Source organism: Zeus faber, assembly GCF_960531495.2.
Source record: "Zeus faber genome assembly, chromosome: 6".
Classification (NCBI taxonomy): Eukaryota; Metazoa; Chordata; class Actinopteri; order Zeiformes; family Zeidae; genus Zeus; species Zeus faber.
In genome coordinates this window covers 8,570,785-8,595,529 of record NC_137201.1, presented here as the reverse complement: position 1 = coordinate 8,595,529, position 24,745 = coordinate 8,570,785, and the positions used below count along the sequence as shown (strand labels likewise).

The 24,745-nt window shown below is 43.7% G+C and overlaps 2 protein-coding genes across 3 annotated transcripts in view; one reads left to right on the top strand and one right to left on the bottom strand.

Moving 5' to 3' along the window:
• Positions 1-6,634: 6,634 nt before the first annotated feature.
• tspan33b (tetraspanin 33b) lies at positions 6,635-18,038 on the top strand. Of its 2 annotated transcripts, XM_080002709.1 has the most exons (8): positions 6,635-6,806; positions 8,970-9,027; positions 9,999-10,126; positions 10,385-10,459; positions 13,268-13,363; positions 13,983-14,111; positions 14,597-14,758; positions 16,880-18,035. In XM_080002709.1, the coding sequence occupies exons 1-8, from the start codon at positions 6,711-6,713 to the stop codon at positions 16,946-16,948; spliced, it is 813 nt and encodes a 270-aa protein (XP_079858835.1). In that variant the 5' UTR covers positions 6,635-6,710; the 3' UTR covers positions 16,949-18,035. The 2 variants fall into 2 exon arrangements, with proteins under 2 accessions (XP_079858835.1, XP_079858836.1); XM_080002710.1 differs by lacking the exon at positions 8,970-9,027 and having other exon boundaries at positions 16,880-18,038.
• The window catches only part of ttc38 (tetratricopeptide repeat domain 38), a 31,206-nt gene continuing 24,469 nt past the window's right edge, over positions 18,009-24,745 (bottom strand). Inside the window, exons 12-14 of the mRNA XM_080002708.1 lie at positions 18,981-19,140; positions 18,515-18,588; positions 18,009-18,147 (exon numbers count right to left, since the gene is read on the bottom strand). Of these exons, the coding sequence (XP_079858834.1) occupies positions 18,060-18,147; positions 18,515-18,588; positions 18,981-19,140 (322 nt within the window). The 3' untranslated portion in view covers positions 18,009-18,059. The remainder of the gene's footprint in view (positions 18,148-18,514; positions 18,589-18,980; positions 19,141-24,745) is intronic.

Sequence of the window (24,745 nt, the reverse complement as noted above, 5' to 3'; positions counted from 1 at the left end):
GTGTCAATCAGTCATTGGTGTCATTAATTAATGTCATTAATGTGCAACTATTTTTGAATAATTGCTGTAGATCTTGGACCAGGAATTACTTTTTCTCAAATCACAGGTGATAGTGGAATAATAAAAAAATGTCTCCTATATTATCATATATTTTTCGAGGGACCCAAGAAAAAAAGCACTTCACGATGGCCGGCAGGCCAGTTGGCAACCCAGTAACCATTAATCTGGCCAGCGACATGGTTAGGACCAATTATCAGGATCTGTGTATTGTAAGTTCAGACATCCAGTCTTCGATGGCGGCTACGTAAATACACAGAGTATCAGTTCATCGGGTCTGTCCTTACAAATACAGGGAAAAAAAAAACATTACAAAGCCATCGGTGCTCACCAAATATCTGAGTCTGTCCACTAACAACCGAAAGCGGCACTCAAATCAAAAAGCACGACATGAGAGTATTCTCCTGCGTCAACACACATTAGGAATATCACTCATTACTCAGAGTGAATCTCTCCGAGCCGTGCAGCTGGCGAAGCCATATTAGAATTGACCAAATAAATGAATTTATCAAATATATGAATACCTTCCACAGTTTCCCTTTCAAGAGTGTGTGGTTGAGGCCAGGTCTTTTGAGAAGAAGAGGGATGCGGGAGTGTTTAAAATACTCAGGCAGCTGCCGAGGGCCTCATGGACCGTGATCGTGAGTCACGGTAGAATTGATCCCGGGATCATTTTAAAAATAAAAAATAAAAGTCCATAAAAACTGCATAGAGACGGGCGAGCTGTGTTGGGAGAGGAGGATACAAATACAGGTGCTGCACATGACATGTGTGTGGTTATCTTGTGTATTGTTTCGTTCTTCTTGGGGAAATGCATTTGCATTTGATGAGATCTGATACTGTTTTGTATGTTGGAAGGACAGTGAATTGTTTGCCTCTGGGGGGGGGGGGGGGGGTGGCGTTTCTGAAATGCTTGTCAGAAGTTGTCAACCCTGACAGAAGCTAACAGGCACTTTCTGCGTGCGCCTCTGTGGCTCGGCAGCAGCCGGATCCAGGAACTTTGAGGCAACAGTAAGAAAAACAGAGAGAGAGCGAGATAGCAAAGAGAGCAGTTTAACTTTGAAAGAGAGAGAGGATCCAGAGAAAGACCACCAGCTGACAGGCTGACAATGCTGCAGTGGCTCCCGAGCCCAATGGTCTGCTGTCAGGGCCAGAGATATGTTCTGTGTAATCTGACTCTGACTCGCGTTGCTGCACGACAGTTCTGGGCCCTACCAGCCTGGCCGAGCAGCGTCACAACGTCATGACACCCACCCAGCTGCTCCAAAATCACCCCGGAATCTGAATCGAGCAGAGACGTTCTCCTTCATCAACCCATGGATCAGATCTTTCCTCTTCTTCTTCAGCTCCTTGTTTTGGGTAAGTACAGTAATAGCTCTGCAGTCTATATCCTGGGGCTCTGAAGGTCTCCCAGATCACTTACTTCCAATATCACATATTTGAAGCAAAGAAACACAGCCAAAAGACAACTTGTGAATAATGGATAAAAAAAATGCAATTCAGATGGTTTCCCGGGTTGTTCACAGCGGGGGGCGGAGGGGCTCCCACCTCCCCGCTGCTCCTGACCAATATATAGTAGTAATACCCAGACGCTCGGATCAGCCGTGCTTCACTCTAACACCTGTTGCTGCGCTGGTGCACTGAGACACTTATCACATTATTCCGCTATTTCCCATAAGTTGAACCAACAGGCCTAAACAGCCTCCAGACAGAATCCAGGGTATGAACTGTTTTCTGTCAATGGGCATGCGATGTGACTTCAAAGACAAAACACTCTGTACAAATAAGTTCACGTCATGTCCTATAAATACTTATATAAACTATTTAGCATATTCTCCCTACTCTTCGTAGTGAACTAGTAGCACCACCGTTTGGCGTCACGTAGCCACCCTATACATTGCATTTACATAAGTCATGTTTCCAGACAGTTTTATCCAATGCGTCTTCAAATAAGTCCATTTTTCAGCAATAGCAAAGCAGGGTGTAGACAGCACACTCATCATCAGCGACACTTTCAATAAAATAAATATGGGCAGAACGACGGGAATTGTAAATTTGTATCACCAGTCATGGTTTATTGAAGAAAACCTGAAACATGTACACACAGCGTCCACTCCCCCACCCTCTTCAAATCGCTGCCCATCCCAGGAAATAAAAAATGATTTATATATTACAGTTTATTTTCTTTCTTTCAACTTTTTCTCTTGGAATCAAATGTTTTTAAATGCCAAAAATGGCAAAATGACAAACGAAACAGTGACCTAGTTAACAATGTGCCTTATCTGTAAACCCTGACCAGAGCAAATTGGTTTGTAAATTTCTCAGCCATTTCTGCATCAAACACTGTATGTAGATAAATAACTGCATTCAGATGGAGTTTCCAGGCTGTCATTCTTAATTTCCTTACTTATCATTAGGAAAACAAAGTTATTTCCTCCCAATATTTACAACATGTGGTCTACATTTTTACAATATGTTCAGTGTTATTGTATTCTAAATAATACTGAAGCATCAGTCGTGGTGGATAAAGTAGCCTATGCCTACATGAGCTCCCTCTTGTGGCTTGAAGATCCACACCATACCGAGAACGAAATTCTGCAATTTGATTTGGTGACCCTACCCTAAATCCCCAGCAACACCCCCATGGGCCTCTACGCAGACTTTTCGGAAACTGGAAGAGGAAGACGTTGGTTAAGGTCAACTTGGGCTCCGTCGTAGACCTTTGTGTTACTTTGGAAGCAGGAGCGGCTGCATCCAGAATCCAGCCAACTATACCCCACATGACATCAGGGCACTGAATTAAACGCCAAAAGACAGGCCTCTGTCGAGCGATAAAAGAGAAATCTATTTTATAACACCAGGGTAGACAGACATCATAGGGATTTACCTGAGGGACGCTAAAACCTTCCGTCACTCCGTGGGAGAAGAGTGATCGATTGAAGATTGAGATTTGAAAAAAAAAAAAAAGAATCTCTGTGAGATTAACATATTCATACTGCCAGTGCCAAGGAGAGTTCAGGTTTCATCTGATGAATTATTTATTCTCATTTTTTTATTTTTTTTTAACAAAACTAACCCATCATCAGACAGCCAAACCGCTCTCGGGCCCTAAATTATTGGGAACTCCAATTTAATACGGCGCTTGGGTAAGTGCTCATTTTAGGCACCTGGGCTAAGCGACGCAGACGGACGGGCTTTCTGTCTTTCCCGGTCGATTATCGATTGGCGCGTTTAAGAACCTGAACACGGCGACAGATTACACGCAGCAGGTCGCGGCAATCACCGTAGAGTAAATGTTGAATGAAGACTCATCGTTTGGGTTGTCGTGACAACCCCTCCCTCTAATGAGTGTTACTGGATCGCCTTGTTCTCGGTAACTCCGACGGACGGCGCGCCGGCTGTCGACTGTGATGATGAAATGTCAGCACAGTGAACTTTATTAGCATATTGCTCGTACACCCACGACTGCTTCCTTGCTTTACATTAAATATACATGAGAACGGAAAGATCATACACAGGATAAAAGAACAAAAGAAAACATAAAAATAATACATGCTCACATCTTTGCTTATCAGAAGTGAACATTTTTCACAAGCATTTGACCTTGTACATTTTCAATGTTGTAGGGTTGCACAGCCAGGTCCAAATAAGGCTTAACTGTCTAAAAATTTAAAAAAATATACTAAAATATACAGGAACAAACCACCATTTATGCAAGGAATGGACCTCTATTCATGCATTGATGTACACCCCCTATAAGAATGTACCCAATGACCTCCCGCCCCAGCGTCCAACCACTGCGCTCGACACTGGTTTAATCGACTTCCATACAGGCTGGGGTTTTGTTTCGCTTTAATCAGTTTACGTAATACAAAACGTACAACAGACAAGCTTTGATCAGCCTTGTTCATTCTGTCAGCATCTGTCTCTCCAAGCTGTCTTGGTTTGGGTGAGTTCAGCGCTCATTCTAATAACTCGGTCAATCTCCTTTCCAAACAGGCATCACGAGGTCCCTCACCAAAGGGAATAAGGTGGACGTCAGAGCACAGAGCGAGGTCCCACAAGGTTGGAGCTCAAATGGTAAAAGCGCTTTTGAATTAACATGAGGAACAGCGAGGAACCCCATCTCGGAGAGCCCAAGTGTCCTTGAAGTAGCGTAAGGGGAGAGATGCCCTCTGAAGTATATTAATCCACGCAATGCTTTGAGGGTGATAAGAAGTACAATTTACACTCTCCTCTACACCTTCAAGCCTGAGAAAACTTACCAGTTATAGTGGTAATGTGGGCTCTGCGACTGCTTCTGCTTTGGAATCCTGCCGCTGCATTTTCTACAGCTCGAAGACGAGATACTGCCGAGCTACTGACCATGAAAATAATGAATCACAATAATCAAGACTTGAAGAAACAAAAGCATGGATGAGTTGTTCGACAACCTTGTCAAGACGGATCTTATTTCTGAAATATTTCTCAGTTGATAGAAGCAAGGCCGCACCAATTTGTTAACACAGTATGCTGGTGACAGTTCAGGTGAGAGTGAAAACTTACAACAAAGTTGTTGGCAGGCCAGTCAGCAATACGATCACCATTAATATGGCCAGCGACATGGTTAGGGCCAATTATCAGGATCTGTGTATTGTATGTTCAGACATCAAGTCATTTATAGCGGCTATGTATATACGCAGAGTATCAGTGTTAGAGTTGTTGGATTTGAAAGGTAAATACAGCTGGGTGTCATCGGCATAGCAGTGATAACACATCGTAGTAAACCGGGGATAATGCAATCAAGGGGGAGGAAGGAGACCAAGAATAGACCCCTGGTGGACCCCGCATCACACAATGGCAGAACTTAATTACACCAACATGGCCGACAACCCAACAAAAGGGGGATCAAACATTATAAGGCCAGCAATGCTCACCAAATATGGGAGTCTGTCCACTAACAACCACATAGAAAGCAGCACTCAAATCAAAACACACTATATGAGAGTATTCTCCAGCATCAGCACACATTAGGAATATCATTACTCAGAGTAAATCTCTCAGAGCCGTGCAGCTGCTAAATCCAGATTGGAATTTAGCAAATATATGAATTCAGCAAATATATGAATACCTTCCACAGTTTCCCTGTCAAGAATTTTAGCAATAAATGGTCTAAGATTTTATGAGTAGTGTGGTCAAGGCCCGGTTTCTTGAGAAGCAGAGGGATGTGGGAGTGTTTAAAATACACAGGCAGCTGCTGAGGGCCTCATAGACCGTGATCGTGAGCAGTGTCGGGCTTGTTACTCAAAAAATGTAATTTGTTACTCATTACTCTTTTCAAAAGTAATATTACTTTACTCATTAGTCCCTGTCAACAGTGATTCGTTACCTCTTGTTATATGTTATATTACTTTTCCATTACACGCCACAATATTGGTAATGGCGTCCTTTCTCTCCAAAATTCAGACTGTGTCAGACTGTGTGCCTCTATGTGTGCAATAGTGCCACACACTAATACTGATGTAATAAAGTTACTGAAGTGGAAGTGGAGTAACATGAGGAGTGATCCGGTTAAGCTCAGAGTGCATGTAATGTGGACACGGTGTTTCAGTGCCTGCAATAAATGTTGAGCTCATGCAGTTAAAGTCAAGTCTCTGGATACCCCTGTCATATATCAAGTCCTCTGTTCATATGGAACTATAGCAGTGTGAATGTCAGGGTAATCGCCGGTATGTGCTGGATGTGCACGTGCGACAAATATTAAAATTATACAACAAAAGTATGTTTGTAACAATTTTCTGGGGGGGGGGGGGGGGGGGGGTGGTAACTGAAAGATTATTACTGAAAGTAGTTTGTTACACTACTCATTACTGGGGAATGTGATAATATTACTGAATCTACTGCCCAGCGCTGATTGTGCATAATAGTGGAATTAATCCCAGGATCATTTCAAAAATAAAAAATAAAAGTGCATAAAAACTGCATAGAGACGGGCGAGCTGTGTTGGGAGAGGAGGATACAAATACAGGTGCTGCACATGACATGTGTGTGGTTATCTTGTGTATTGTTTCGTTCTTCTTGGGGAAATGCATTTGCATTTGATGAGATCTGATACTGTTTTGTATGTTGGAAGGACAGTGAATTGTTTGCCTCTGGGGGGGGGGGGGGGGGGGCGTTTCTGAAATCAGCTTGTCAGAAGTTGTCAACCCTGACAGAAGCTAACAGGCACTTTCTGCGTGCGCCTCTGTGGCTCGGCAGCAGCCGGATCCAGGAACTTTGAGGCAACAGAAAGAAAAACAGAGAGAGAGCGAGATAGCAAAGAGAGCAGTTTAACTTTGAAAGAGAGAGAGGATCCAGAGAAAGACCACCAGCTGACAGGCTGACAATGCTGCAGTGGCTCCCGAGCCCAATGGTCTGCTGTCAGGGCCAGAGATATGTTCTGTGTAATCTGACTCTGACTCGCGTTGCTGCACGACAGTTCTGGGCCCTACCAGCCTGGCCGAGCAGCGTCACAACGTCATGACACCCACCCAACCCCCCCATTGCTCACTGCAAACCAAGCCCTCTTCGCAGCAGCTGATTCACACGGCGACCAAATAGCTCTGGGGCGGGCCTGGATCGGCGGCGGCGGTGGTGGCGGCGGAAAGAAAAACGAAAAACAACAACGGCACACGATGGACAGGAAACAGAATCTGAGCCGAGCAGAGACGTTCTCCTTCATCAACCCATGGATCAGATATTTCCTCTTCTTCTTCAGCTTCTTGTTTTGGGTAAGTACAGTAATAGCTCTGCAGTCTATATCCTGGGGCTCTGAAGGTCTCCCAGATCACTTACTTCCAATATCACATATTTGAAGCAAAGAAACACAGCCAAAAGACAACTTGTGAATAATGGATTAAAAAATGCAATTCAGATGGTTTCCCGGGTTGTTCGCAGCGGGGGGCGGAGGGGCTCCCACCTCCCCGCTGCTCCTGACTACAAGCTAATATACAGTAATACCCAGACCTGTTGCCGCCCTGGTGCACTGAGACACTTATCACATTATTCCGCTATTTCCCATAAGTTGAACCAACAGGCCTAAACAACCTCCAGACAGAATCCAGGGTATGAACTGCTTTCTGTCAATGGGCATGCGATGTGACATCAAAGGCACAAAAACATTGTGTACAAATAAGTTCATGCTCAATACAATAATACAAATTATTTAACATATTCCTGCTACCCTTTGTAGTGAACTAGTAGCACCGCAGTTTGGCGTCACACAGCTGTAGGCGGCCATTAAGACGCCACCCTATGCATTGCATTTACATAAGTCATGTTTCCAGACAGTTTTATCCAAAGTGCCTTCAAATAAGTACATTTTAGAGCGGAAGTCACACCGACTGTACACAGCACACTCGTCATCAGTGACGTTTTCAATAAAGTAAATTTAGGCAGAACGACCGGAATTGTAAATATGTCACCACAGTTTCAGTTTATTGACGAAAAACCTGAATCCACATGTACATACAGCGTCCACACCGAAGCGCACCCTTGAATCTTTCATCCTTATTTGTACTCAAGTTTCAGCTGATCGGACGGCAACGGCAACTCCTCCAAATCGCTGCCCACCCCATCCCACACGGAGACACTTAGCGGAAGACAATGTGTAAACCATGTACAAACACCTGTACTGCAGCTGTGATGAACTGCGAGGCCATTGAACGAGAACCGCTCTCAGCCAAACCGAGCCGAGCTGCCCGGGTGGCGTTGTGCTTGTTTAGCAGAGAGAGGCTCAGCGGCGAACACTGCAGCCCTAATCCATCAGGCCTTTGTCCCCCACCAGCGAGGCTCATCCCCGCCTGCCTTCACCTCCAAGCCCCCTGCCAGGAGGGGACCGATTCATCCCTTTTTCAAAAGCCTGTAAACATTGCTGGAATACTTTGTGTTTGCGAAACAAACGGGAATTGTCGAAACAAGCGGATACAATTTGAAACGGACAATAAGGATTCGGGGAAAGTGAGAAAATTAAAGAAAACGCACGCAGACCGATATACTGAACATGACTGCACAACGCACAACCATCCCCATTGAACTGCCACCAAGCCATTAGCAACTAACAGAATTTGTGTGAATCACAAGGTTAGAAAGGGAAGCTGAGATACACAAGGTGCGAAAAAGCATAAATGGAATGGGAAACCAGGTGTTGACGAGGGGAGCCAACATGTTCCGATCCAGCATCGTTCTACTTCCTGTGACTTCTATCGGGGTGATTCACATGTATCCTTGACAATATATATATATATATATATATATATATATATATATATATATACATATATACATACTTACACACATTTTGATAGACCAGCTGACCAGCTGCAGGGTACCTGGAATCTTCCCTCTGCCGAGGAGACCTCATTAGAGCTCCTCTTCACTTCCAACCGATACATGTTTTAAGCGAGATATCAACCCTATGGTTTAATATTTCACGAGGTAGGCACTTTTTGAAGGAGGGGGCCTCGCAAGACACCTCCAAACCTCGTTCCTTAGAACAGAGAAGACCATCCGTGGCCTCTTCCCGACCCTGTTCTCCCACAGTTTTTGATCCTCTCTTTCTCTTCGATCCTTGGAAACAAATGATTTCGCCACAGTAGCGGCAAGAAAACACACTACGGAGGCAAAGTCAAAGCCAAGACAAGACACAATGGGCTCGTGTTTGAAAGCGGAGCTGGTCGTTTCTAATTGCGATGATTCATCTGTGAACTGATCTCGCAGATGTAGGCCTCTTTCTTCTCAGAAATTATAACAATAAGGAAAAACATTTGAAAAAACGGCTCGACGTCTAGATGTTGGCACGTTAGCCGTGATTTGTGTTCCCGAGGATTACGCCAACGACACCAATTACAATTTACAGACACCTATAACAGTTCCCGCCGCTATTCTCTCCGCAGGTTTTCTCCCTGCTGATCGTTGCAATAGGCGTCTACGCCAAGGTCCAGAAAGCAACAGGTGTGTAAAGAAAGAAAGGAACTCGTTTCATTTCAGCTCAGCTGTTTTTATTGTTCACTCTGTGTAAACTAATATCTCATGTCTGGCGGTGGAAAACATTATTGGTGCCGTATTGGAATGTTGTTGTTTTCTTTTAGCAGGCAGCGAGGGGAGTGTTGGGGTACAAGTCAGTGTGTAGACCTGTGGGTGTGACATTAAAAGCAGTGACCTGCTGTGTTTAGGAGTCTGTCACGACACTCAGAATGCAGTGCACAGTCGTGCGATAACATGTCATAGTTGTTCTTTGCTTTCGGCTGTTTGCGCAAATGTACAAAAAAAAATTTAAAACATACATTTTCGTTTACGGTAAGGTCTATTCCGCTGTGCTCTATGAACTTAGGGGCAGCAAAAGAAAACACCAAAAACGATTCCCCATGGTTAACAAGGCCAAAGCAGTAAAGACAGCAATGTTTCTGAACCGTTTCAGAATACTTTATTGCGCTGCCTCGCCAGGGGAGACTCAGTTGATTCATTCTCAGCGACCCCGCAGATTTCTTGTTCACCGCACGAATAAGTAAAATAACTTCTTGGAAGAGAGCGAATGGGGAGGAGGGCAAAGGTCAAGGGTTTGTTTACATCCATCGTCATTTCCTTGAATTTCACTTAGCACCCCTTTGACTAGCATGGGCTCTTAACTGCAACAAAAACAGATGATGACAGACAAAGTGTAGAATAGCTAGAAAAACATCTAGAAAGGGCAAAAGAAACAGGAAGGGCGGAACGCCAGGGGAAAAGTTGAAAGAAATCTGGTTTGAGAGGCCTTTGACTCTGGATTTGTGGAGATCAAGATCAAAGTCTCGCTATACGAGCGGGAGGAATCGAGCAACAGGTTTGCGGCCACAAATAACAGGGTAACAAGAACACATCAAAGAGTAGAAGGAGAGAAAAGCATACGCACCTGAAAACCGGATTCTGTCTGGCCTGTCTTTCAGACACCGTGCGGGACACGTTCCTGATCGACCCGGCGGTCATCCTCATCGTGGTCGGGGTGGTCATGTTCTTCATCACGTTCTGTGGCTGCATCGGCGCTCTGCGGGAAAACATCCACCTCCTCAAGACGGTAACACCTCCAATCACTGCCGCTTGGAGTTGGGACAAAAAAAACAACAATACTGCAATAGATCGCAATGCTTCCTATGTATCGCGATAGTATCGTATCGTGGGTTACCTGGGGACGCCGCCTCTACTACTGCTTTGCCTCAAGGGCCATCTTGTGCCAACCAAATGCTACGTTTGATTTTATGTAGCGTTGCATATTTGTCCTTGCATGCATAGTTTGGATGTGGTTCAAAAAGGCTGTTCCTCTGTGCCTGTCCAGTTTTCCTTCAGCCTGACGCTGGTGTTCCTTACCCAGCTGGCCATCGCGGTGCTAGGATTCTTCTACTCAGATCAGGTACTATGACAGCTGGCTGATATGCACTGATCGATCTGCCCTCAATACGACTCAGTTTGTGTGTATCTCTGAATCCATAGTAGTGTGTGTATCTGCATAACCAGCATGTGCCTAGTGATTGATTTTCAAAGGCAAACTCAAGAAAGACCACCCCCTCTGGCATTGACTTACCTCCCGCAGCACCTTCTGGCTCACGTCTCAACAGAGAATTTAAATAAGCTCCAGCTGTGTGCGGTAGTAATGTTCCCTGACATTGGCGTCTGGTTCCGGGGTGCCTACTGGCTGGCGATGCCTCTCCTCCTCCCCTCCCCCGTGTTCGCTGTCAGCGCCCACACTGCCTGCTGCTTAACAGCGCAGTTTAACAGCCCTCCCAGCATCCTTCCGCGCTAAATGATTCAAATGCCTTGGCACTTCAAAGTGGAACCAAATGCTCCATTTCGACAGATCGTTTCAAGGAGCCTTTGCTGCTAATGATACGGGGAGGTGTGACGGTAAAGGCACACAGGGGCAACGCCGAGGCATGCGGTGCCACAACAGGAGAGGAAGGATAGATAGATATATGAGAGGGAGAGAGGGGGAGCTATTAACGCTCGGAATTAGTAGAGCGAATAAAAAATGAAAAATCGATCGTCTTTCGACATTCTTACTTGTACAGCTTAATCAAACATTTAATCAAGTACATTTAGAGAATATTCTCACCACAAGCTCTGTCAATGCGCCTAATTTAGTTTGAATTGAATTTGAAGAAGTACTATTTGTCATGTAATTCAGACAGCAGCACTATAATAACACAATATAGCCACTAGTGGCAATCGATAAATATAAAAAAAAGACGATATAAACTAAAGATAAATATACTGTATATAGAAGTAATGGCATTTACCTTGATGAGTGAAAACGTACCTTAACCTTCATAAAAAAAAAAGGCTAGGTATAAATATGAAGGCTAAGAAGAGTCCTGAGAAACCATGTGCCAGGGTGTCTGAAAGGAAATTCTGATGAAGGCTGAGAGAAAAACGTTGGATTCAGGAAGAAAAACCTGGCCATGGAACAGGATACATAATTGAAGGGGCAGGGGAGTTTTCTTATCTGGTCAACAAGTGTTTTGTAGATCTTGAGAAGGCTTATGACCGTAGTCCCCGAAGGATCTCGCAGGAGTCGCTGCAGGAAAATATGGCACCGGGGCCACTATTGCACCAGTGTTGATTGTTCCTAGAGAAGTTTAGCTGACTGTGATATACAGTGGTTGGTACTATGACGAAATGTACTTGTTGTAAGTTACTTTGGAAAGAAGCATCTGCTAAATGACGTAATAAAATGTAATGTATTGCAAGCCATTCAGTCATTGTGCATTCAGAGCGAGGTCTGTGTTTTCATTCTTGCCATTAAGTCAAGTTTTTTCGATGTGGGTGCTGGACTCAAATAAGGCCGCCTTTTGTCTGCCCCATTCACTTTATCGTACGATATGAAGGCATAGCCAAGCTTTGGAGAGTGTCTCCTGTCGGGACAGAAGACGCTGAATTCTGGCTTTGTCACATGTTGCGCTGCACTGCGCAATTAGAGCAGTTTGAACTTGAGTATGAAGTAGTTATTATGCAGATCAGCTGCCCAAGTTTGAGGCCAAATTTTTCTCCTCGAAAAGAATGACTTGATCCCTTTAGCCGAGTGGGGAGAAGTGGCCCAAAGAGATGGAGTTTGGGTATCAATCACAACTTTAGACAATCTGTTATTTGTGAAAGGGTTAGGGTTGTGTGTGTCATGGATCTAGTCTAATTAGTAAAGAGTTGGAAGAGGAATAAGGAAGCTGACAAATAATAATAAAAAAGCAATACACAGGGTCCAGTTTAGTTTCGTCAGTTTGGTGCGTTTCACAGTTTGCCGGGTTCTCTGAAACGCAGCACGATTTTCATCGCACCATTTGGTGCGATGTTGGGCACGTCATTAATTTGTATTTATGAGTATTTTCCTTGGATTACATTATCAGTAAGTTACATTTCCATGTGACAAATAAACCTCTTGAATCTTGAAATACGAAAAACATTGTAGTATTTCTGTGCGTTATTACCGTTGCACGGCTTCTATTTTTCAGACACCTTGCTGGATCTTAAACGCATCACTCAGTCGGACATTTCAGTGGTTTCGTGTGGACGCGGTGACAAGTTTTTAGTGATTACTTTTTATTGTATTTTTCATTAATCCGGCAAAGTAATGGGGACCACAGATTTAAAATATCAATCGAACAGATCTACTGACATCTACCAGGTAAGAATACGTGTGTATATAAATACACACGTAAAACTATAGTTGGTAACATCGAACAAGTACAGAGTGACCGAGTCTACGCCGCACGCCGGACACGGTCCGACCGGAAATTCTCAATCGGAATCTGTACATTTATAGTAAATAATATGATGACGTCATAAAGCGCCTTACTGTAAATCTCATCTCGTTCAATTTGTTTACGAATAGTGACGTGTCAGGGAACCAAGACAGCTGAGCCTTAGGGAATACCCACCTTAAAAGTGTAGAGTTTACCTTATCTATCGTACATTCTGAAAAGGTTATAATTTTGTGCCACCACGGTACTATGTTGCATTAATTACTGTATTGTAACTTGTTTATGGCCCCATTATGTCAATTTGGGGGTGGTGGATATTATCCCATCTCTATGTTGTATAATGTATAATGTGACTGTGAAATTATCCATTATTAAAGTCAACATGCGTAAACAATGTTGTGTGAGCAGCTCACGTCACGGTGAGGTTGCGACTCAGGGAGGAAATCCCTCCTCTCCCTCCTCTTCCGCAGACCCGCGACGCGCTGGGAAAGTTTGTGAAGAAGGCCATAGTGCACTACAGGGACGACCTGGACCTGCAGAACCTGATGGATTACATCCAGCAAGAGGTGCATTAGTTCAGTCAACCGCCCCCACACACGCATTACACCCTAATTAGTGACTTATTTATGTTTCACTGGGGGGCGGCATTGAAATTCCTTCAAGGACCCTTAAGGAACCCCTGGTCTAGTCCATTTCACACCTTTGGAAGTTGGTAATGATGGTGTATGAGTGTGTGTGTGTGTGTGTGTGTGTGTGTGTGTGTGTGTGAACATCTCACAAATCTCATGCTAGTTTGCTGTCAAAGGTTTATGGAATATCTTACAGCAGCTGAGCCAGTAAACCACATCAAGCGGTAACCGATCACTAGGGTTTGTGTGTGTGTGTGTGTGTGTGTGTGTGTGTGTGTGTGTGTGTGTGTGTGTGTGTGTATGACGCAGTCCACGTAAAGGGCTGTGCGTATGTGGTGCAGTTCCTGCTCTGTGGGTTTTTTCTCCATGTTGCATCTCTCTCCTCCATCATCCGCATACACTGACACACTTGTGTCAACGGACTGCCCCTCTTGGGAGAAGGCCAGTCGTACAGAGCGTACTGTACACTGCCAGACCATCGTTCTAAATCTCTCTCTCTCTCTCTCTCTCTGTCGATCCCTCTCCCTCTCTCCCTCTCTCTCTCTCCCCCTCTCAGTTTAAGTGTTGTGGGTGGAACAACTACACAGACTGGTCATGGAATCTGTACTTCAACTGTACCCAAGGCAACCCCAGCTCTGAACGCTGTGCTGTGCCCTATTCCTGCTGCACCCCTGTGCCCGGAGAGGTGGGTTCTTCATATCTGGTAGAACGACCAGAACCACATTACCAGATTTAGTCCATCAACACAGCAAACTAATTGACGCACAGACACAAAACACACACACAAACAAATGTCAAACAGCATCCCTGGTCCGAGCTTGACACAGACAACAAAAGCCCCGTCGACAAAAGGCTCCGGGAGCCCATTGACAGTTCCCCATTTGTGTGGAGACAGAAAATTAAGGGCTACATTAGATTTTACTAGACTTTTATTGAATAGACGTCAGACAAAGGGCAACTCACAGTAACCTTGGTACTACAAGGGTGAAAAGGGGGAGAAAAAAAAATCTCTTGTTTATGAAATAACTCATGCCGCAACCTGCTGCGACAAGAAGATTCTGTAATAATCAAGAATCAAGACCATCACTCGACCTTTTAATTAACTGCAACCTGCGAAACTATCCTCCCATTCTTCATTCACTGATGCTGTCCGACTGTCCCGGCACACAGGTGGTGATCAACACCATGTGCGGATTCGGAGTCCAGAACCAGAACTTCCTACAAGCCGACAAGACGATATACCCAGTGGGCTGCGCGGACAAAGCAGTCATGTGGATCGAGTCCCACCTGCTGCTAGTGGGCGCTCTGGCGCTGGGCCTAGCTTTACCTCAGGTAACCCCCCCCCCCCCCACCCAACCAATCAACAAACCCACAAGCTCAAACACAGGCTTCTAAATTCCAAAGGACAGAGATGCACTCTAACTTATTCAGTTTGATTAGAAACAATGTCTTTTAAATGTGTAAATACCAACCCTGTACAATTGCCACTTGTTATTAGGCCTTGTTTTCGCAGTGAGTAAATCCCACATAACCGTGCACGGGTCTTAGCCTCAGGGCATTGGTCAGCGCTCCCAGACATTGCAAGAATCAGTCAGTCAGTTCCCATCACCCTGAAATAAATCACACATGAAGTCGATGCTCGTGTGCCTCAAAACGCTCCTGCTCAATCTGGGTTTTGCCTCTGATATTGATGTCTCAGTATTGTTAAAAAAAAAATAAATAAAAAATAAAAGCCATCTATTTATTCTATGTGTCTACTAAGTTCACACCCACACTGCAAAAAAGGAAAACAGAAGAAAAAAAAATCAAATAAGAGGCCTTGTTTGGAGCAACCACTGTCGGAATGGGATGTGTGAAACTTCCAAGTATATTGTGGGATTTATTATGTTACTCCTCCAGAATGGAAGTAGGGGTTAATGTACAATTACAGGAGTCAATGAGAGGCAACTGTCAGTGCACTTCTCAAAAGCCTGTCAGCCTTCCACGATACACTGAATAAAACTGTTTCACACTGAAACGCTGTGGCAATGTGTAGGTAGTAATACATCATAACATATTTGTTTGACTATGGGATCAAATGTGCAACGATCAACAGCAAGCTCTAAGTACTGAGCGGGCTTCCGCAGCTACTAGGCACTCATTTTGTTCCAGTTACTATGAGGTTTGCAGACTGTCTTCAGCCTGTTTTCAAATACAGTCTCTCCGCCTCATATCTCGTTGATTGGATTCCCAAGAATCCTGCAGGAGGAGAGAGGACCTGAATTACACATGAGCACTGTCAAAACAATCGCGTTAGTATTCCCATTGCTTGTGATGCTCAGTAAATCTGATGGGGGTTCTTCAGCCTTAACTGTGCATCTACGCGCATCATCTTTACATGGAGGGGGATTATATTCGCACTTAATCTATTATTACAGTAACTCGCAGTGATCAAACTTCTTCTTTCATCTCCACTTACATTTTTGTTGTTGGAACATGAAAAAAAAATGTATTTACCACAGCATGTGGGCTTCTCTGCAGTATATTATTAGGCCCCTTTATCATATGGCGTCTGGTTTGAAATCCCAGCTCCAGATAAAAACACAACCTTTAAACCCTTTACTGTACTAAAGTCTAGTTTCTTTATATGGGTCTTTATCAGATGGGAAGCAAAAGAGTTGCACTTCCATGCTTGCAATGGTTGCCAAGAAGGCAGCATACTAGTGCAAAAGCAAAGAACCATGAAAAAATTAACTCTAAACAGACACTATTACCAAATGCAGAAATGTGCAAATGTGCAGCCAGCCGGTCACTACCTTGCTTATAATGCTGCTATTTACTCAATGAAATAATACACTGAGACAAAGAGTATTGGTTTTATAATCAGTATACAGTACATAACCTAATCCATACCTAAGTATACCTTTCAGAGCTTCCGCCAAGAAAAATTGCCCGCAATAACGGAGCCAACACTGAAACATAGCAAACTATTTGCCGTACAAAACTAAACATTGATCGACAGACCAACCTTTTAACGGTGAAATTGGACACATCTGCACGCATCTCCAATCTTGCATTTTAGTTCCTATCTAGCGTCATCCCGTCATCATGTCTGCATTAGCATGTAGGCAGAGTGATGTGACAGACATCAATCCAGGCAGAGAAGTGGTTGCCCGTGACAACGGTCATTATTAACAGACAGCAGTCATTATTCAGAAATAACTTACCGCTGACTACTGTTATTGACCAATCAGAATCGGGCCATGTAATATAATTATAGTTAACATAATTATAGTTATTAGAAGTTTTAAGCAAGTATAAAACATTTTTTTTGAGTCTGATTTCCCAGCATTGCACCCAAAACAACCAAACAATCTTGTTTCGTCGTCCAAACAAGCAACGCTCCTCTGCGGGGCATTGTGTACACACCTCGTTCTGTAAACTGAAGCGTCTGCCACTGTCTCTGCTCCCCAGATTGCAGGCATCGTGCTGTCCCAGATCCTGATCTCTCAGATCCAAGACGAGATTAGCTCGGTGCTGTGAGAACAGGCCGAGGCCGGGCGGAAGAAAAAAGAACCGGTGGCGCCATCTGCAAGGACATCTCACTGGCTGCTAAACGCATCGTGGCTTCTCCGGCGCAAAAATCTCTCATCAGTTATTGGGGCAAGAGGGTGTGGACGGCCACCCTGCGCAAAAAAAACAACAGCAACGACAACAAAACGACTGTGTTCGAAGTGACAGGTGCACATTTTTTTGGTTTTGAACCAGATTTTTTTATTTTATTTATAGTGACACAAAGCTGTTATTTCTGCAAAGTGTTCCTATCTAAATGTGAAAGACTGTGTAATGCAATTGCTGTATGAGGTTCTGTTTTTCATAGCAAAGAACTTTGCTTCACCCCTTCGCATTAGGGGACATGTTCAAAAATAAAGCAAGATGTTTCTTTTCTGAATAACACATTGGTCCATATTGATTTAAGTGATTCCATCATTAGCAGCAGATCCAACTAATGAACACAAAACAGCAAACACTAGTAAATCCTACTTCTAGGCTTTTGAAGACCTGAGATCAAACGGAGCTATTACATTTAGCCTAAATAATATATTTTTTAAGCAACAACGATTTGGTATTTGCATGTACCCTTTATATATTTATATTTGTTTATATGCTGTATACTGGGCAGGCTCAAAAAGAGAAAGGCAGCTGTGGTGAATTTGATGAAGCAGCAAAGCTATTCATGGTCAGTAAACTGACGATATGGATGAAGTATCACAAAAAAGAACATGCCAACAATTTCCCAGCACCTCAGAAGACATACTTTGGAGAAAGGAAAATAACCACGTTGAGGGTAAACCCAGATGATTAACGGAAAAAAAAAACCTTTGGGAAATACGCGATTTGTAGTGTCGTCAACCCAACACAGACGATCCCAATTCAAGAACTTAATAATTCATTCACAGATGAAAGTGACAATACTTCTCCCTGAAATGGCAAAGCCGTCTCCCAACAGATGACTTGTGAATGACTTGATCATCAAAGTAAATGACAAAGTAAATGACTTGATCATCTTGAACAAAAAAATAACATTTTTTCACATGAATCACTAGGAATGTGGAGAAGTCTGGAGGAGGGGTGTGCGTGGATTGCGTCCCGCCTAAATGTGGAGGGCGTGGGCTCTCTGGATGAGGCGGTCAGTCAGCGGGGAGTTGGCCTTCAGAGCATCCCGTTCGGCCAGAAGACATCTGGAGGAGTTCAGAGGAACAAAGAGGTCAATGCAGACCGGGAGAGAGGCTGAGAAGGACGCTTTTGATCAATAATGAAATGTGTGCGCCAACGGATGGCGAAGGGGGATTGAGGCTGCTTGTGTAACCGGGCACGCAGACCATGTTTTTTCTGCAAACACAATGTGGGAGCTCGCCCTGAAAAGCCGGAGCCAGAACCAGCCGGAGCCAGAGCCAGCCCAGTGCCGTGACACGAGCCTCCAGGGGCGATTGCGCTGCACCCTGCTATGTCCTGCTTCACCCCCGCCATCCCCGATTTATTAGAAGGATAATTCGGCCAAACACAAAGCTTGCAGGGTTAAGGAGAGAGAAGCAGGATTACCGTTACCTCGCCAGTTTCCGGTGGTGCGTCTTATCGGACTTCATGGCCGCATGGATGAGCAGCTGACCGAAGACGTCTCGCTGCGAGACAAAGCAAACAAACACAGCGAAACCATTGTAGCTGCTCACTCCTTCGCAGCCTTTCTTTACTGTTCGTGTTTTGGTTATAGCATATACTGCTTTTGCACCTAAGGGATTGTATATTCCTGAACACACAATGCACAAAATCTACAAACATCCCTGGCAGCCATCCATTATTCATGCTGCATGTTAGGGCTGTACGTTCTCGCTTTCTTTATGTTCCTCAGTGTAAACTGATGGGCTGCACGCCATCTTACTGTGCAACCTTGGAAGCTGTCCCCAGGCAAGAGCCCCTGCCACCACAACAGGGATTTCGGTCTTAATATTGGAAAGCACTATCTGATCGTGGATCACACTAAACACAGTAAAGGTCTGGTGTGGTTCCGCCTCACCTGAGCGTCGCTGCCCCCTATCTCCACCATGCGGTAGCGCACAGGGTTAAGCAGCTCCACGGCTCGACCGTAGTTGCCTCGGTTGTACTCCACCAAGGCCTCGCATATGGGGATGCCTATCGGCCCAGCCAGCTGGTGTTGGTAATTTTCTCCTGGCTCTCTGTGCAGCAAGAGGAGAGAAAATACGTTTATTTTAGTAAGCGAGAAATGTTTAAAAGTTTGTACTTGGTTTTTGTGGGTTTCTATCTTTCCCTATGTTGTTCTTTGTTCTTTTCGTTTTGTTGTGAACATTTTCCTGAGTTTAGGGTTGAAGAGTTTGCTTGGCAAGTAAGATTATGAGCAAAAAAACAAAAACCATGTTGTTCTGACTTAGCATGCCAATCCATCTGTTTTACTGGTTAAAAGTTATGAATGCACATTAAAAAGCTTACATAGTAAGAAAATCCATCCAAAATCCATCCATACTTAATAAGAAAATAGATAAGATGCTGGGAAATCACTGGAATGGGTCATACAAAAAAAACCTACCAATAATACTACAACAAACTTAACTCAAAAGGGTTCTATAGAGCAGCTCTGGCAAAGAGAAAGATGTCAAAATGATTACTATATACAGGTACTCCTCACTTAACGACCGAGTTCCGTTACTAGGACCAGGTCCTTAAGCGAAGTGGTCGATAAGCGAGGACCCGTGTTATTTCATATGTATTTAGTGTATACAAGGTTATTTCACGGTAAGGCGGCGTAGCGATTGCGAACACTAGTGTAGTGAATACTGACAGACTGCAGGAATGAGACTGAGAACGGTGATGAGATGACATGTATATAGTGTATATACTATACTGTATATAGTGTTTATAGTGTATATAGTATATATAGTGTATATAGTAGATATAGTGTATATAGTAGATATAGTGTATATAGCGTATATGGTATATATAGTGTATATAGTATATAAAGGGTGATGCGCGATGAGGTGCCTGACACTGAGATGCTGGCCATGCAGTGCGCACGCCGTGGCCTTGTACACAACGTACAATACAGAGTGGTCAGAGAGCTGGTCCTAAGTCCGAACCTGTCCGTACCTGCATTACACAAGGGATTTCCAAACTGAGGTCTGTGGCCCCCTATGGGTCCATGAAGGAATTGCTGAGGGTCTGCACCAAACTAACATACATATATAAATTAAATAATGCAAATGATTTTTATTTGAAATATATCTATACATATATACACACACACACACACACACACACACACACACACACACACACACACACACACACACACACACACACACACACACACACACACACACACACACACACACACACACCTCACTAATGAGAATCAGTATTTTGCTAAACTAAATTACTACAACTATTGTTCACTATAACTATTGCTGTTGTTCTCACAACCTTTTCACACAAGTTTAATTTCAACACATCGAATGATGAAATTGTATATTATAGGTCCTAATGATAAACAGACAGAATTCCCTGTAAATTGTCAGAATAAATTGTCAGAATGCAGCAACAGTATCACTGTGAAAAGCGCCATTGGGCTTAGTTACGTTCACTCCAAGGCTAAAGATGCCATAAAGTTGGCAAAGACTCTTAAGGATTATCCCACACTAATAAAAAAGCTCCTATTGCCCCTGGCTGCGACGGAAGATCAGTAAAATAAAACTGTTGCAAAGTGTAAAGATTATGTAAAACTGGTGCCGTCACACTGAACCGACGTGGTGAGAAATGTGTTACGGTGCAAACAACAGATTAAAATGATTGCAAAGCTCATGAAAAAAGAGCCTTGGCCTGATAATTCAAAGGAGTTTGTAGGGGGGTGGGGTGGGATTTCCATCTCCCATTCCTCACTTAGGGAAAGATTTCTGCTCTTTAGAGAAGCAGCTTTTGCCCCGGAGGCGCCACATCCCCACCAACCCTGCTGACTTTCCAGTAGACTTTGGAACATTACGTAACAAAGAGAAATATGACATTTTCGAACAGGGGGAGGTTTGAAAGCACGGCGTGGCTTCTTTTTGTGGCTCGTGTCTCCAAGGGGCAAAGGGATGAAAAAGAGAGGTGAGGCCGGCTGCCCCTAGTCCGGGCTGCCAGGACACATTAGAAGCGTGCACATCATCTTCGCTAGCCAACACCTGTTAGCGATAGGGCTCCCAGAGACATTGCTGCAGCTCCCAATTCAGTCCTTTATACGGCGTCCACCCTCATTCCCGTTACCCGTTTTACATAAGGCCCGCCGGGGTCATACGTAGGGGCAGAGATAGAGTGCTGCAGGGATGAAGTATTTTTGTAGGCCAACCCGCAAGTTTACATTGCCCAGGTTCCCCCAACAAAAAGCCAATGGGATTTTTATATTGGATTTTGGATTATTGCAGAAAATAAGTTCTGTGGCAACCAAAAGTGGCGGACCAGGAGGCGTGGTTAAGCCACGGCTGTAAATGGCAGCGCTTCCTTCCCGTGGCCGCACAACTGTCCCGAAGCAGCTGAACTAGCGACCAAGTGGCACTGCTTGGTCCGATTTGGGGCAGGAAGGTTTCTTAAACTGTTTGTCTGTCCTGCAGTGAGGGATCGGGGTACGGGGCTCGAAAGCCAACCAGGAGCCCTGCCACCTCGCCGAGTTCAAGAATGCGACATTCCTCCTGCACCCGATTAATATCTTTAATACTATTGTTTATCGTTTTGGCCAGCGAGCCCCTAAGTTCCGGACTAAAAGACTATGACTCACCTAAATAAACGCACGCCAAACAACGCTAAACCACTCCTCGCTCTCTGCCTCCTACTTACCACTCGGCGACAGATATTAAATTTTTTTGTTCAGCAAGATAGTCTTTACAAATGTATGCCTTTACAAACCACTTTTATGATTTTTGTGTCACTTTTATGTCAGCATGTTTGACATACAACACAGTATTTGTGCCATTGCATCTAGGACAGAGTTAATCTACAAGTGGAGTTCCACTTCTCAACATGCAACGGCACTCTTTATTTATTCTTTAACCATCAAGAACTGCTTGCAATAACTCTGTCCTGTGGGTGACCTGGGGAGGGCAAGACCACAGCTTTTCTGTTATATAAGACTGCCACCAATCCCCCTCTTTGGAGAACAATCTCCAAGAGGGAGAGAATCACTACGGGTGAGACAAATAAACATAGAAACAAACAAGTACCTGGAAAAAACACAGGAATTTGGCATGTGGGTTTCTTCCTGTGACAGCTGTAGCAGTAAAGGAGGGAGAAAAGGAGAAGGATGTAATGAAGATGGTGTTCAGGGGTATGTTTGAAGCAGGTGCTGGTGGTATGTGTGCCTGCGATTAGTCTGCCGTGTGTGTGTGTGGGTGTGTGTGTGTGTGTGTGTGTGTGTCCAACAGTGAGTGCCCGCAGCCATATAGACACTCCATGACCGCTCACTTTCATGATTTTTGAAGTGTTAATGCAATCGCCAGAAGTAAAAAGCTAACATGAGGCTATAAACAAACTACACCACTGCATGACTTCAACGGCACCAACACTAAGCTTCTCTTTTACAAAGCCTGGAAAGTTTGAGTTAGAATAGTTTGCAAGAGCGCGAGGAGAAACACAACTATAGACTGTAATGGTGGACTAGTGTGTAGATGACTTTCAGTGTTCGGCGTAATGACGTATAATAATAATAATAATAATAATAATAATAATAATCACTTTATTTAACCTTTAAAAACAAAGTTTACAAAGTGCTTTGACAGAGAAATAAAAGCAGTGTTCAGATCATGAAATTAAAAGGCAAACATTTAGGAACATATTTAGTATTTAAATAATTTCATTACATTGTAAAAGTGGAGAAAAAAAACAAATAAATTGATACAATATGATAATAAGAAACAGAAATAAAAGGAAAAAATATAAATGAATAAATAAATAAATAAATAAATAAATAGATAAGTAAATCATTAAAGAATTAAAGAATTAAAAAATAAAATGGATAAAGAAAGGGGGCAACATCACATAAAAGCCGATCTATAAAAATAGGTTTTAAGCAGTGATTTAAAAGAAGTCACTGACTCTGTCAGCCGTATCTCCTCAGGCAGTTCGTTCCAAAGTCGAGGTGCCCAGACAGAAAAAGTATGGTCACCTTTAGTTTTAAGTCTAGACTTTGGAACAGCCAGGAGGGCCCCACCTGAGGATCTGAGGCTGCGTACTGGCTCGTATGGGGTCAACATATCTGTTATGTAGCTTGGATTCAGACCCAGACCTGCATTAAAAGTGATCAGAAGAATCTTAAAATCGAGCCAATGGCGAGAAGCCAGGATTGGGGTCATGTGATGTCGTCTTTTGGAACCGGTAAGAAGCCTAGCTGCTGCAGAGAGTGACTTTTAGTGAATGCCAGAAGGGAGAAAATTAGGGCGTGGATTACTTTTTCCAGGTCGCTGTGTGTTACTATTGGTTTGATTCTTGAAATGGTTGTCATTTGAAGGAAGCAGGACTGGACAAGTTTGGGTCACCAGGTCTCAATGAAAGGTGTATCTGTGTGTCGTCTGTGTAGCAATGAAAAGAGACATTGTGTCTTGATAATTTTATCATTTGGCCAAGAGGCAGCTTATAGATTGAAAATAAAATTGGACCTAAAATGGAACCTTGCAGGACACCACAGGTAATTTGAGCTGTAGAGGATGAATCATTACCTATGGAGACTGTGAAGGTTCTTTCTAAAAGGTAGGAATAAAACCAGGCAAGGGTGATATCCTTGATGCCAACCCAGGTGTCGAGACGGTTAATTAAAACGCGTGATCTACAGAGTTGAAGGCTGCACAGAGGGATCAAGGTTTGTTTGTTTTTTTTAAAGGATGGACCACAGCATGTTTAAAGGCAGAATGTGGTGGTAGGGATAATATCAAGGTTGCACACGGCTGATTTCATGTGGGATTTTCAAGTAAAAATGATGGTGACACAGTTTCAAAATTGCTAAAATAACTGTCAATGACCCTACTAGCATGTATAATCTTGGTCAGGGAGTGTAATTTCCTGTTTTATATTCTCCGCTTTTTTTGCAAAAAAGGTTAAAAACTCAACTCCTCACACATCTCTGGTGAGGCCTGAGTAAGATGGCAGGGGGTTGGAATGGTTTGCAACAATCAGGTTTGAGTAAGAAAGTTGCTCTTGCTTCTTTGACTGCCCTTTTATAATTGTGCATAGCGTCGTTCCAGATCTCGTAAAATACGTTTAAACCACTCTTTCTCCATTTCCGTTCCTTTCTCCTACAGTTTCTCTTATGGTCCTGGGTGGATTCATTTAGCCAGGGTTGAAAAGTTTTATTTGAACTTTTGTCTTTGTATGGGGCGACAGAGTCCAGGACGGTCAGACACGTGTCATTAAAATGGGAGACGAGCTCCTCTGTGTTAAAATCCGGATAAAAGGCAGTTAAAGGTGAAGCATCAGCATTGAAAAGCTCAGAAAACATACTCCCTGACATGGAGTTAAAAAACACGGCGGCGGACAGGATTGTTGTGAGTGATAAAAAATCGGGATAAGACCACACTGAATAAAACCACTTTGTGATCGGACACACACATCCTTTGCCTCAATGTTTTCAGGGCTGAAACCACTGTACAGGACTAAGTCGAGGGTGTGGCCCTTAGAATGTATACGTTCTTGTAGTGCTTGAGTGAAGTTAAAGAGTCAAGAACATCCATAAAATCCGTAATAAAAGAGTGGCTGGGGCCGCAGACATGTATGTTAAAATCACATAAAACACATAAAAGCTTCAAATTT

Bases quoted from the DNA above. Each gene is read 5' to 3' on its own strand.
- tspan33b (XM_080002709.1), top strand. From the start codon at position 6,711: ATGGACAGGAAACAGAATCTGAGCCGAGCAGAGACGTTCTCCTTCATC. The intron at 10,127-10,384 runs GTAACACCTCCA...GTGCCTGTCCAG, and splicing joins ACATCCACCTCCTCAAGACG to TTTTCCTTCAGCCTGACGCT. The intron at 14,112-14,596 runs GTGGGTTCTTCA...CCCGGCACACAG, and splicing joins GCACCCCTGTGCCCGGAGAG to GTGGTGATCAACACCATGTG.